Source organism: Chanos chanos, chromosome 2 (assembly GCF_902362185.1).
Source record: "Chanos chanos chromosome 2, fChaCha1.1, whole genome shotgun sequence".
NCBI classification, from domain to species: domain Eukaryota; kingdom Metazoa; phylum Chordata; class Actinopteri; order Gonorynchiformes; family Chanidae; genus Chanos; species Chanos chanos.
In genome coordinates this window covers 16468993-16483771 of record NC_044496.1, presented here as the reverse complement: position 1 = coordinate 16483771, position 14779 = coordinate 16468993, and the positions used below count along the sequence as shown (strand labels likewise).

Genomic DNA, 14779 nt, shown 5'->3' with positions numbered 1-14779 from the left:
TTCCATTCAAGCTCTTCTCATTAACACCGAGATAACCCACATACTGTAAATGTAGCAGGACTGCTTTTACCTCTGTTTGTAGAAAACACCAGGCTTTTAGCATCTACCCAATGAGCCAGTGGAGCAACTCTGTTTGCCCCGTAAAGTCAACACAAACACACTAAACCTCTCCACTTCAGTGACTATGCAAACACACGGCCCCGTACGGGAGAGGAAAACCACCCAAAAATAAACTCAAATGCCTGCCTACACCTCAAAAACACCTCCTGTTAGCGAGCTAAGATCAATATTGGCAGATAGATATAACACTTCACAGACATTGACCATAACTAAAAACAAGGAAGGGGAAAAAAACAAACAAAAAAAAACTGCTCACACGCTATTAAACCGGATCGGCTGTTTTGGCAAGAGGTTGTGCCTGATTGATTTATCATTGATTTTAAGTGCAGTGAACGAGGTGTGTGAAGGTTGATCCGCTAACGCCGTGGCCATCCCAACGCCACGCTGTGCTATGGTGGCACCATTAGCTGTGTGTAAATGGGCATGTTCTCAGAGCCTGAGAAAAAAACTAGATCACATTCTGCTGCCAACAGCACCAGGCTGCGCTCATCTCCGCTCCTCTCTCTCTTGATCATTATGAATGCAGAATGTCTGTTGGGACATGTGTGTTGTTTGGGCGAGACCAAATCTGATCTATTGTTTCATTCCTCCCCCCCCTATGTTAATGACTTTATTGAGCGAGGCAACCTCTGAAGAATCAGATTCTTATCGAGATGCTTCCAGAACAAAAACATGTTTTTTTACCCCCTTTTTTTTTTTTCTTGACTAAGAGTAGTGGTCGGGGCTTGACATTCAAAATGTAATCACATTTTGTCACACAATTCATATCATTCATATCATCATTAATATGTTTTTGACATTTCCGTGTCTAGGAAGCGTAGATCCACGAGATAGGGGTTTATCAGTTATAGACAGGAGGAATCCTACTTCTTCCAGTGGTCACACAATGCATGCAAATTTAATCAAATCATGCAGGGAACATGACACCCCATGTAATAGCCTGTCTGTCTCTCTATTCTGCCTGGCCTCTTGTTCTCATTTCTTTGGCACACTCGGTAGAGCTGGATCTCAAAGGACACATGACTGGATAGTAGTAATAATAAAAAAGCAGGAGGTTAAATTGCAGAGTGTGTCAGCCGAGGTATGCAGAAAGCCTGTTCTAACATGGTGGCAGTGTTTATTGAGAGACACACAAGATATCAGATTCAGTATGCCAGTAATCAGGTTCAATCTTGTCTTACGGAGAGAGCGATAAAAACAGACGTACGAATATTAAAACGCCACAGAGCTGATCATTAATTTAGATTAACAACACTACATGCAAGTCTTCGCAACAAAGACATAAGGGGAGTGCTGAACTGAAAGGCTGTTTCGTCTTAGATGAAAATGTCAGTACTCTTGCACCCTCTTGTGGTACGTCTAATATCATCTCATCTTTGACTGCACACCCTGAATTCTATTCCGTAAAGAAGAAACCTGAGTCAACAGCAGATTCAGGATCAGTTTTCTTTGTCTGAGTTAATAAGGGAGAACAACGACAACTGATTCAAGACCAGAAGCTGGGGGAATTCTGTATCTATACCACTCACCCACTGGTGACTTCATCCGTGCGTGTGTTCTTGCCCAGTACGTCGCCATCACTCATGTATCCGGTCACGTCCATGCTCGTCAGCTCCAGGTCCTCCACGCGGTCGCCCAGCTCCAGGCTGCAGAGGGCACTGCCCCGTGCTGCCAGCTGTCTGCGCAGGGGGGCTTGGTACAGGTATCTACCTTGGCCCGTACCCACGCCACCCCGCGACGGGTAGCAGTTTCCCACGGACGGAGCGTCGCCCGCCTGTAGCCGTGGACTCGACTGGCCCATTCTCCACGAGAGTGGCGTAGGGCGGGACGCCAGACCCAAGATACTTCGCCCGCTTACCTCTGTGGTAACACTGCCGTCAAAGGTCGTCTCCAAAGTGCTGCGGTAGGGGGAAGAGAGAGGGAAGCAGATAGAGCCATTCTCATCAATTCAACATTTCATATCACAATGAGAGTTGCAGTTTTACAGAACTGACAACTTTTCCACCTGTGCTCTACCTGCAAAATCAAACGCAGCTTCTAAAGGGGCATTAAACTCCTCTGAATTCTTTGATACCAGCAGTCATATGCATTGTTCCTAATATGGTCAGTTTACCTATGAAATACTGAGTCTTTTTAAAGCACAAAGACATTCACTGTAACAAGACTACACCTAACAGCATGCTTGTCTAAAGCGGTCAGACAGTGCGGTGAACTGAACAGACCAGCTCTTGTCCCAAGATGGATCTCTCTAAGGGTGGTAGATCAGTATCAGTGCTCTGCCAAAGACACAATCACTCAGGGTTAAGTGTTTGGATTAAAGTGAAATAAAAAGAGTGGATTGAAAAGAAAAGGTTTCAAGGTACTGATGTCATGGCTGAGTCAGTGTGTATTCAAGCTCTTAGTGAGTCAGTCAGCCCAGAAAATAACGGCGCTTTTCAGACACAGATCAAGCAGACTCTGTCCCAAAGTCTCAAAAGACCACAGCTAGCCAGATTTTTCTCCCTTTCCTATGAATCTCAAAATATATGTTTGTCTCGAATGATTTGTCATATATTTAAATTTATGGTCATTGTAATTGGTTATGAAAACTGTCTTTTTTCATATATTGCTAGTGCTGTTATGTTTGGATAAGTATTTCCAGTCATGGCTTGATCACTATCATATACAGCTACACTAACAATGAATATCCAGTAGAGGGCAGTCACGTGACAGTGGAGCAGCTTGGTCAAATGAATCTTCTCCTCCCTGTTGATTCACAAACACTTTAACCCATGAAATTACTGATTTGATTTTCCAGCACTGTCTGTTAAGTAAGCAGTATAATTCACTTTTCTTTCAAACTGCTCTAGTGTAGTGTGACATACGCTGCTGAAGCACATGGATCATACAAATATATTAGCTCTGTTTAAGTATATTTGAAATTTGAATGTATATTTACTTTGAATCTCACATAAAAATAAGAGTAAGAAATACTTTAATATTCATATAACATCATAACTGATTTAACCATGGCAGCAGTGGATTAGTGGTGGGGCTATACAACATTATGCATGAACTTTTCTCATTCGCTGTTCTAACCTGTGTGTGATTTGTGTCCCCCGCAAACTGGACATGGTTTCTTCCAGATTCTGTCGGAGGTCTGCGATGTTTTTAACTGTCCTCAGTCGTCTTGTCTCAGGGTCTTCACCTAAACAGAGCACAAGTGTTAAAACCTAAAAAACATTAGCCAGTCTACCATGGTCGACCATGATATTTTTGTCCTGGGCTGAAATAACAGCCTGGCCTCCTGACAGTCATTAGAAATGTATTTAAAAGAATGTCTTTAAGTAACCTCAATTGAACCTGACCTTTACAAAAACCTTTCAAACTGCATTAGGGAGCGGTTATGACGCCTCTTGCAGACCAGTCAATAGCCAGTTAAGCAGAGCCAACAAAAAGACAATCAATATGAGATTTCTCTGCTCCTCCAGTCAGATCTAATCAGTGACTGACCTGACAGCTCCTCAATGGAACCCTGGCTGATCTTGCTGAGGCTTGGTGAGTCTCCGCTCCGTCCTCCTGATCCCGTCTCTGTGGTTAGTGCCCCTTCCCCCTCAGTCTGTGACCTGCAGAGAGGTCAGATACGGTAAAGAATGAATTTGAGTGTAAGGGTAAAAGATGAATTCCTCAATTTCAACACAGGGACAGAGTCATGCATCAGTACTGCTGGGGTCTGATGTGCTATGGCAGCTTCATGACAGTCACGGCAATGCAGGGGAAGACAGAGGCTCGCCGGACACAACCTCTGAGACCACGGGCTTTCAACTGAGTCCTTTTCTCATTTAGACTATAATTAAACACACACACACACACACACACACACACCCACAACCTGGTACTGACAGGTTGGAGACGGATGAAGACTGACTGTGAGTAAATGCTTTTTTTTTTAAAAAAAACAAACAAACAGAGGGCACACACTGTCCGGAGGAAATACCAGGCAAATGCCACGCAGCTGAGCTTCACAGGGAGTCAAAACAGGATGCCCTCACAGTGACGCACACAAACACAGCCACAGCATACTCAAAACAGATGGTGGGACACACTACAGAGGAATACCACTGTCGACACGACTCTGCATTTCTAGTTTGACGCAGCCTGACATATCCCGAACGAACAAGCGAGGTGTTTTGCTCAAGCCGGATCTGTTTAATCTTGTCTGACAGGTAAGAGGCTTGCCTCCGCTGGAGTATACTGTCTCTCGAGCATCTAAAATTGATCTCTGCAATTAGTTTGTGAACGACTAATGTTGTCAGTCTGAATGAACGGCGTGTGAGATCCACCGCCGAATCACGGTTTTCTGAACGTAACACATAAGTTAGAGTCTGACCTGTACATGAAGGGAGCCACCGTGGCAGTGTTGGGGTGGCTGTACTGTTGCTGGGGTTGCGGCAGCTGAACGCTGACTGTGTTGCTGGCCGTGGACTGTGTAGCGCCCGCGTTAGCCACTGAGGCGGAGCTGTGGGTCTGGTGAGCCTTTCCCTCTGTGGACGCCAGACTGGAGGAAGATGAGGAGTGCCTGCTGTCTCTGTGCAGACCCAGTCCCCCGCCCAGTCGCATGCTGCGCGGCCTTTCGTTGTCCTTGTTGGTGAGGGGTCCTGAGCTTTTCCCTGTCCCAACTCCAGAGCTTTTACTCCCTGGCTTTGGAATGCCACTGTGCATAGGGGTGGAGCTCTCTTTTTTGGTACTTCCTGCTTTACCCCCTTTAGGTATGAGACTGGCAATCTTAGAAGTCCGTTTAGGTTCCGTCTCTGTCGCGGCCGCGCCTCCCCCTCCTGATTCTTCCTTAGGTTCCTCCCTGACCTCCGCTTTCTCAGAGACGGGCGTGCGTTTGGATCCATCTTTCCCTCTGTCTCTCTCCTTCTCCTTGACGCGGTCTTTCTCTTTCTCCTTGTCTGTGCTCTTCGTCGAGCTCTTTTTTGTGGTCAGGGCTCGGCTAAAAGTTCGCTGGGCAATGCCCTTCAAGGCAATCTTTGGGCTGCTGGTTGTCATAGTGACAGTATTTGTGCCATTCGTGGGTCGGGCGTTACCCTCCATCTCCTCTAGGGGATCAGTGTTGGAACCAGCCTCCACTTTCTCCAGTACAACAACAGGGTCCTGTCCTGCTGCTGTGCTCACAGCCACCTCAGTCTGGGAAGAGGACTTGGAGCCTCCTTTACTATTAAACAGCTTCAGCTTCTCCAGCATGGACTTCTGGGGCAGAGCTTTGGGAGGGGGCTCAGCTGGAGTGGGCTGTTTGTTTGGAGTCTCCTGATTCCCAGCGAGCATGGTGGAGGTAGCTGTGTGCTTGCTGCTCTGGGCCTTGGTCCTCCAGGGCTTGTTGCTGGAGTTGGGATGTGGGATGGCTGATGAGGAAGAGGATGAAGGGGTGGTTGATGTTGTGATGGTGCTGGTGCTAATGGAGGTGCTGACGGTAGCCAGGGAAGAGGCGGTATGTTCGGTCATTCCTGGAGCCTGGGAGGAGACGCCCTCTGATGACTCTGAAATGGAAGGAGAGAAGAGGGAGAGAAGAAAGAGAGTTAATGATAACAGGAGGACACGAGGCAAGACAAGAAGTGGCAAAATAAAGGAAGACACAAAAGGGAGAGGGAGAAGGAGGTAGAGACAGAGAGAGAGAGAGAGAGAGAGAGAAAAAGAGAGAGAGGGAGAAAGAGAGAGAGGGAGAGAGAGAGAGGGAGAGAGAGCGAGAGAGAGAGCGAGAGAGAGAGAGAAAGAGAGAGAGAGCAAGAGAGAGAGACGGGAAAGAAGAAGAATATTGACATTGTGCTGTCTTGCCATATAAGGACTGCAGACTCATCCCCTCAATGCCAAACAGAGAGCCGTTCTCAAATGTTTACATTATCACTGAGAGAGCAGCTTTAATGTCCTCCCAAAGGATTTAATGGTCCATTCAAAAGACTGTCATCACTAAAGGCTTTCACTGTCACTGAAAGAGACATTTTAGACTTAACACACTTATAATTTGACCAGAATATCAGTGTAGACAACACAGAAGTAAACATTACATTTTGACTGTAATTGGACTGTAAGAAGACTGATGAAACACTTCAAACACAAAAACTCAACATCAGCTGCATTTTACAAGGCATAAAATTAAATCAGCTGAGCATAACATTAGGCATAACACAGAGTCAACCATAACCAAAGCTTTGAGTAAATAAGGTATCTGATAAGATCAAATATCTTAACCATGACAACTTGAATCTTGCTCACCCAACACAGACAGTTAAGTTATCCTCTATCACAAACGTCTGAGTAGGTCAACCAAGGTTACTCCTTCTGAAGCAAAGCAAATGTAGTATCCATGCATATAAGACAAGAGACAGTGCGGCTCGTTGATGGAAGCCCTCTACTCATTTGAGGAGTCAAGACACAGCAGATGCGACAAATGCCAACCCAGCTGAACCCGGTCACACTTGTGTGAATCTGGAACTCTCCTTGCAGAAAGAAGCCGTTGAAGTCTATGAGAGACCTCATACCAATTCCACGCCCCTCCAGATCCTTCCCCCAACTGATGCCCCAAAGCAGTCCCAGTCCGTTTAGGAGGCCAGACCCCACACAGGCACTGCACAATATCACTCCCCGAGCCACAACACCTCAGAACAGTCTTTAAAAGCTATATTCATACGCATATCACTACCTCAGCGGTTATGACTAGGTTATCTCGGCTGTTTCATGCAAAAACAAAAGACCTTGAAAAGTTGTTTGTTTGTCAATAGCAAGCCATGGTCAGGTTCATAGGAGATGAATTCATCCATTATGCAAATATCAAACTCATACTGTTTTCTGGTGAATTTGGTATTTAAATTCTAACATTAAATAATCCCATTTGAATCTGTTTTTTTTTTGTTCCTTAGAACTCTATGTGCATGTTCTTTCTGTTCTTAATTATTTAAGTCCACGCTTTAATGAAGGGGAAAAGAGTGCACTCATTTCCTGCAGTTTAGCATTTAGCGAGCACCGGTTAAACAACGCTGTGATTAGGAAGTGATTAAAGCCCAATTAGCCATGCCAACCAGATAGAAGTGGGTCAGACCACTAATGACTTCCAATAGGGTAGCAGAAGAAAGAGAGGGTTAGAGAGGAGAGAAAGAGTGAATGAAATAAAAGAGGGAGGGAGTGGAGAGAAGGAGAGAGCCAGGCATTCGCTGGAGTGAAAGAGATGTGAAAAGCTACGGACAGGGTAAGAGGACTGAAAGGGAAAAAGGTGAAGGAAAAACAAGAGAGGGAGGTGTGTGACACCTCTCCATTCCGTTTCTTTCAAAGTTCATTCCATCACATTCTTCTCTGTACCAGTCACTCCAACTGTGCAGTGCAATAGCACACATACACACACACACACACACACGTGCACATGCTTGGACACATGCTCTGACACAGACACGGACGCACATGGAATGATGTTTCAATTTCATGCGTTCTGTGCTATTTAAGTTTGTAGGTCCATGACCCCATGACCTTGTGACCTGCATGGGGGAAAAAAAGCAAACCTTTCTCTCTCTCTCTCTCTCTCCCTCACATACACACACGCACACACACACACATGCACACACACACACACACACACACACACACACACACACACGCACACGCACACGCGCAGTCCCAGCCCTAAGGAAAAGCCTCTCCTGAGCCATACTGAAGTATTCCATTCTGCAGAGCTATCAGTTCCACTATTACCCTCATCATTAAGAGCAAGTCTCATGTGACTGGCCCCCAAAGGAGAGGACCACCAGAGTCAAAGATTCAATTCTCCTTTTCTTTCCCTTTCTTCCTTTTAACCTTCTTATCCCATGGTCTTTTTCACCCTGTTTTACACTCTCTCTTGTACTTTCTTCATGATACAACTCTCTCGTTTCACGTTCTCTCCTCTAAAAATGACACTTAAACTCTCTCAACTTTGTTCTCCCTCCGTGCCCCTACCTACCTCCTTCTCAATCAGATTAAGACCATATCTGTTAGTTAGCCTGGGACCGCGTCTCTGACCGTACGGAGAAATTTGGGGGATATCCGCGAGCGTAGACAGAGCATTCTTTCACGGCTGGTCTCGTACGCCGATAAAATGGGTCGTGTAATGTGTGTCCCGTACCGTGTCATCAAAAGGCTTCTGTGCGCTTGGACGCTTTAGCTCCCTGAGAGTGTTTCATGCTGCTGGGATTAAGGCAGTAAAAGTGAATCGTTGACGTTAACAGAAAAACAACACTAAATACATTACAGGGGCTTTGGTCTGCTGACCCTGTTTACATTACTCAATTTCAGAGTCACAAGACACCCATCTGAACGTTTCAAATCACCATCTATCTTGTCCCACGTATTCACTCACTTAAACCTAAATCAAACTAATATGCATGTTTCAGTGTTAAAAATAACACACTTAGACATGACTGACTCTAGCAATCACCATTCACATACAATATAAATATGGACTTGGTTGGAGGAGCGGTTTAAACCAGAGCTAAATCCAGTTCAATTACATACTAATTCACTTGCAGGAGAGCTCGGGGTAAGAACAAATATTTTTTGTTCAGTATACAGGCATGTCCTCTCTGATGTGCACACACCTGTCATCTCTAGAACTCTGGAATACAAAGCAATTAATACGTTTCTTTATCATACTTCAGTGGCACGGGAATGGTAAGTGTGATAGACACCTACATGTACATGCATGCAAAAAAGCTAGCACATATATACATAAACATGCTTCCAAAGTTTTTCCACATCAATGACCAGAAATAGAAGTAGCTACAGATCAGCTGTTCTTTCGTTCAAACAGCAACCTGTTCTAACAATGCGCACACACACACACACACACACACACAAAGCATAAAACTTCTACTTCGCTAACATCACCATTAAATGCGACAGCCTCCTCTAAGCCAAGACCGATCTTATTTACATGGCCCATATTTAGACAAAGAAATACGCATTAAAGTAAACATTATGATATTTGAAGCCAACTCAGCTTAACAGGATAATTTGAGAACTCTTACATTGGACAAAGAACACATGGAGAATGGAGCAAACGACAACTGCAGGTCAGACTTTAACACAAACTGAACACAACGTCAAAACAGAGTCGCAAAACCTCATTTCCTCGTGATTGTATAGCTTCACAACTCAAGCCATAGAGAAAGAGATGTGGACAAATGTGCAGAAAAAGAGATGTAGAGAACTTGCTCAATGAGAAAATAAAAATCAGTTGGGATGACAAACCTCACAGGTAGAGTTCATTTCCAGAGAAGAGTTTTAACTGCAGTCAGAAATCAACACATGAGCAGAGGAGACTTGCTGATTCAGATAGACAGATGGAGCCTCTCTTCACGCAGATGTAAACCACTGTCTGTCTGTTTGTTTGTATGAGTGTCTTGCTGTCTAAGTGTTGCTGTAAGGGCTGAGCAGCTGTAATGAAATCTAAAGGATACCATCACACCGGAACACCACGGAACTGTGTAAGACGACACTTGACTTGATTGACTGAAAAAGACTGAGCTCTGACAAAGACTGCTCTCCACAACAGTTCTCTCTCTCTCTCTCCCTCTCTCTCTCTAACACACACACTCTCTGTCTCTGTCTCTCTCTCTCTGTCTCTCTCTCTCTCTCTCTCTCTCTGTCTCTCTCTCTCTCTCTCTCTCATTCTCCCTTTCTCTCTGTGACAAAGTAAATGGGGACCAACCGATGCATAAACATTATAATAAAAGACCGAGAGGATCTTGTAAGCAGAGACACAGACAACAGTAGACACAGACACAAATACAGTGCTGTGCCACATAAAGCAATAAGCCTACTGTCACTTCCAAAGCAGATCTGAAGGAGCACATGCTGTGAGTTCTCTAATATTAATCAGACTGTAGTCCATTCAGAGGGAATGAAAGGGTGATGAGTAAAGGTAGGGACACAGACCAAGTTTCTGATAGTCTGTCTCAGACAGAGAACAGAGAACAGCACAGTAACTGCTTTTCCACAGGTGCTTACAGTCCTCGTTCCCAGTAAAGGTCTATAGCTATTACTGGAACCAGACCCTGTCTCAAACTCACAAACACACATACATGTAAGTATATTACAGTAAATCACACATTGATGCTTTAGAAGGTATTATTTAAACACATATACATACATACACACACACACCCAGCTGGGTAATGAAGCAAGAGATTGAGAGAATGCAACTGAGTGTGACTAAGTGAACTGTGAAAAAAGTGTGTGTGTTTATACGTGTAATTCTTAGACTGTGTGTATAAGAGGACCAACTGTGTGGGTGCGTGCCTGTGTGTGTGTGTGTGTGTGTGTGAGAGAGAGAGAGAGAGAGAGAGAGAGGGTGGGGGGAGAGAGAGAGAGAAAGAGGGGGAGAAAAAGAGAGAGAGAGAGAGAGAGAGAGAGAAAGCAGGAGAGAGAGTGACCTCTTTTCCGAGTTCTGAGTTTGTTCTGATCCAGCAGCGACCAACAAAAAAGCTTTATTCAAGCGCTAGCTGCCTAGTTCAACCAGTTTGCAAAAACACACTCACACGTGCACACACAGATTGCTACACAGACACTATTCACATATTGAACAGACAAAATACACACAAGCAGACACATGGCCACACTTAGGAGGCCACCTCAAAAAATACAGTCCACAAAATCCCTTGGGATCGTGAAGCAGTGACCACAAGAAAACACTCAACTCTCCCCCTTTCTCTTTCACACATATACATATCTGTGCACACATTGGTCTAGAACCAAAACAACTAAAGCTTGGATACAGAAATCAAATCCATAAGTCTTTGAACCCAGTCTTAAGAATTTGTGGCATATTAATGGCATATTAATGAAGACTTTTAATACATTCTCACCCTCCATATATGAATAAAAGAGTCATGATTTACATAAGTAAGTTTAGAGGCTCCTCCTCATTAATCAATAACTAAAGTTTACAAACAGCCTGGAACTCTCCTGGCATTGACAACACAGTTAGTAAATACCACTACTCCACAATATATAACCTTTACAAAAGAGTGGACACACTTCGATCTGATGTTAGTCCACATGTTTTGGGAAAAGATTAAAAAGTTCGAGTTAAACATAAAGAGCTGCTATTCGAAAATTTTTCGTGACAGAGGATTTTGATTCTGTCAGAGGCTTGCAGTGATCGCAGCCCAAGATAATGTGGTTATCAGTATAGCTGCATGTTGTAGTCGTATCTGCGGTAAGACAAGGCCTGGAGAGAGACGTACCTTTGGCCAGTGCTGGGAGGGCTTTGGGTTTGTCACTGAAAGCCTGACTGCGGCGGTTTCCTGCCGAACTGATGGACCCCCGAGGAGAACTCTCACTGCCCGCAGTGGACATTCTCGTGGTGGGGCCAGGGAGTCTGAGAGAGGGGGTTGGAGAGACAGAGAGAGAGAGAGAGAGAGAAGAGAAGGAAAATGGATTAGAGAACAGCACTAGGATCTATAGGATCCACCACTGGACAAGGAGATGGTGTTTTCCCAATAAGAAGACAGATTTTGATAAACTTATCTCTATAGCTCTTTCAAAGGTATCTGTGTGAGTGTGTTTTTGAGCGTGTGAGTGTATGTTTCACACATTAGTCCAAATGAATGTGAGGTGCTTTAACTTTTGTGGAGCTTGCATGCATTTTTTTAACTGCATTTGTTCATTTAGATCACACTCTAATCCAGAGTAATTACTACATTTTAATCACAAGACATACATTTCACTTCCCTCTGTTTGTTCTGTTTCCCTCATCTTTATGCCAGTGTACCCCTGACTTTTGTCATTCTCATCATTAACACTCACTACCAAAATAGTGGTACCATTTACAAACCTAACTCTAATGGCTCTTTAAACTGCTTCCTTCTATTCTCTTTTAAATACCAAAGACTACGGATTTAGGGGGGATTTTATAAAGCTGTTTAAAGGTGATCCTTGCCTGTATTGTCTGCTAAAGTAATGTTTGGTAGTGTAGCTCTCATCACTGTTGAAGTGGAACATTGACATTTAAAGGATCGGATGGGTCTGATAGGTGTCTGTACAGAGAGAGTATTGATCGGTGACGAGGATTAATGCTGTTAAAGGCGATGCGTTTCATCCCAAAATCCATTTTTCACCATTTACCCGCTGTCTCCCGTGGGTAGCTCTGGAATCTGTGCCGACATTCACCTAAGCCAAGCACAGCAGTCACGTGATGGGCTAAACTGCTGTAATTGTTTTTAAGTAATAAGCTCCCTTTGATTTTGCTGTCAACTGTGGTACAGATAATGCAAATCTGATTCCCTGGGTGCCTTTCAGCCTGTGTAATTATAATGTTTAGTGGTTTTCAAAATGCTAAGGGAGGCCCACGCTATGACAGAGTAGATTCACTTCTATTGTCGTTTAAGGGAAATATCCATTTATCACACTTCTCGCTCTGATAAAGTGGTGGTATTTACGTTTTACTTAACATTGCATGGTTGTTGATTGTTTTCTTATCATGTTTTAGGTATAGAGAGAACACAAAGTTAAAGTGTTTTAAGGTCTAAAAAAGACTCTTTCATAAAAGGGAACTGAATGGGTGTGATATTTTGAAGTAGGTCTGACGTATTTTAAGGCATTCAAGTGATACAAAAAGTGGGACATTTCACCTCTTGATTACCATTCATTGGCCGGCACCCAAATGAAAGTCTTTCATGCACTTACCTGTAATTACACATGGGAACCAATAGATGGCAGAAGTGTAACACAGAGAGTTTAGTTACGTTAAGCTGATACTATTCGACTTGCATAGCACAGGCAAACATAATTTCCACAAAATTCAGATAAGGAATGAATTTTTAAGCAAATATATTCCTTTCTTTGAATTTTGGATCATCTTTGAACAAAATGTCAAATGAATCTAGGACTATGCTGTCAAATGAAGCTGAGACCAATGTGATGAGACCTGGAATAAGCCACCCAGCAGTATGATGGTGTAGTGAGTAGTGACAGTTAAGGCAAAATGATAAGCAACCAACTCCTACCTCTTTCCTCTGTCACACAGTTACTCAAATGAATTAATGTCATTTTTAATGAGGGCATCTCTCTCACACACACTCGCGCGCGCACACGCACACACACACAGATGCACAAACACGCATGCACACAGACAGAGAAACACAGAGTTTATCTAAAATTCTTTCCTGCCTCACTGAACAATCATTTCCAGTGATGTTAAATAGGACTCCTGAAATGGGACAGGGGGCCTTTCTGTCTGATTCTGGCTCTTAAAATTGCATGCAGGGGGCTGGTGAGGAGAAGGAGGAGGGTGAGGAAGATCAGATTAGAGAAAAATGAATCAAGAAAAAAGAGAAAGAAAGAGAGATCGCTAACCTAGTAGACTTTTTCTGACCAAGAGAAAACTTGAGCAGTTTGCACTGTGAGGCATCCCTAGACAGAACAATGAGAGAGAGGTTGAGAGATAGAGAAAGAGAAAGACAGAGAGAGAGAGAGAGAGAGAGAGAGAGAGAGAGAGAGAGAGGTAGAGAGAGAGTGATGAGAACACATAAAGGTATGAATGACGAAGCAGTAGACAGACTACAACAGCACAGAAGTCCAAAGACAGAGTGAAAGACATGCTGATCTGAACTCTACAGCTATAAAGAAACCATTTTCAGTCTCAAAACCATGACATTTGTCAATTCCTGCTTTAAAATTTGTCATTTAAGTGTACAGTTTTGTGTTGTTGGACTATTTACACAAACAGAGGGTCACACGGATTGCAGTGAAGCGTGCGTGTGCGGCAGGCATACCTGGACTGCATCTCTGTCTGTGCTTTCTGTGTGTGTGAGGCTGCTGTGTGGGGCTGAGAGTGTGTGAGGGCAGACGTCCCATGCGAGGCTGTGAGCTGAGCGGGGGCACTGCTCTGCTGGGTTAAGGGGGAGTGGGATGGCTGTTTGTGGGCCTGCTGCTGCTGCTGTTTATATCGGGACAAGCTGAAGAAAAGCCCCAAAATCGCCTTCAGATTCCCATTACGTATCTCTGCACGAGAGAGAGAGAGAGAGAGAGAGATGGATGGGGTTAGAATGTCGATCAGAAACCACTAAAAGAATGAAACTACATAGGTCAGAGAAGTGAACTGGAAAACACTAGCCCATTGAAGTGTACAGCTTAGCTGCTTAATGATGCATGGGACTGCTGAGTAAGATTTATTCATTTACCTTCTGCTGACAGTCCCTGTATGTTCACTCCTTTGGCTGCCAAAAAGCTCAGACAAGCATCAATGTTCTCAATCTGGAGACCGCGGCAGATAGAAAGAGAGAGAAAGAAAAAGAGAGATAAAGAAAGAGAGAGAGCGACAAAGAGAGAGAGAGAGAGAGAGAGAGAGCAGTTGTTAAGAGCCATAATCATCTCACGGGTTTCTATTGATGTACACATAAAGGACAAAGCCATATAATATTAACTTGAGTTCAATGGATATGACGGTGACCCAGTTTTCAGGTTTATGTGGGTGGCTACAGGAGGTGTTTACCTGGAAAGTCATGCTGTAAAACAGCAACACAAACTACTGTCTGAATTCCAAAACAATACAGAAAGAATTGTGTTTAGTTTATAATGCAATCCCTGGGGAATTTGTCTCCTACAAAGCTTTGTGCCCACGATGGATCAGTCAAAACAGTATGCAAAGTTCTCA

General features: G+C 43.9%; 1 protein-coding gene across 1 annotated transcript in view; it reads right to left on the bottom strand.

Annotated features, from left to right (window-relative positions):
* The window catches only part of nav2a (neuron navigator 2a), a 75764-nt gene that overhangs the window by 34697 nt on the left and 26288 nt on the right, over window positions 1-14779 (bottom strand). The window contains exons 4-10 of the mRNA XM_030765111.1: window positions 14307-14379; window positions 13899-14127; window positions 11370-11503; window positions 4490-5639; window positions 3613-3725; window positions 3199-3307; window positions 1650-2018 (exon numbers count right to left, since the gene is read on the bottom strand). Coding sequence (XP_030620971.1) covers window positions 1650-2018; window positions 3199-3307; window positions 3613-3725; window positions 4490-5639; window positions 11370-11503; window positions 13899-14127; window positions 14307-14379 — 2177 coding nt within the window. The remainder of the gene's footprint in view (window positions 1-1649; window positions 2019-3198; window positions 3308-3612; window positions 3726-4489; window positions 5640-11369; window positions 11504-13898; window positions 14128-14306; window positions 14380-14779) is intronic.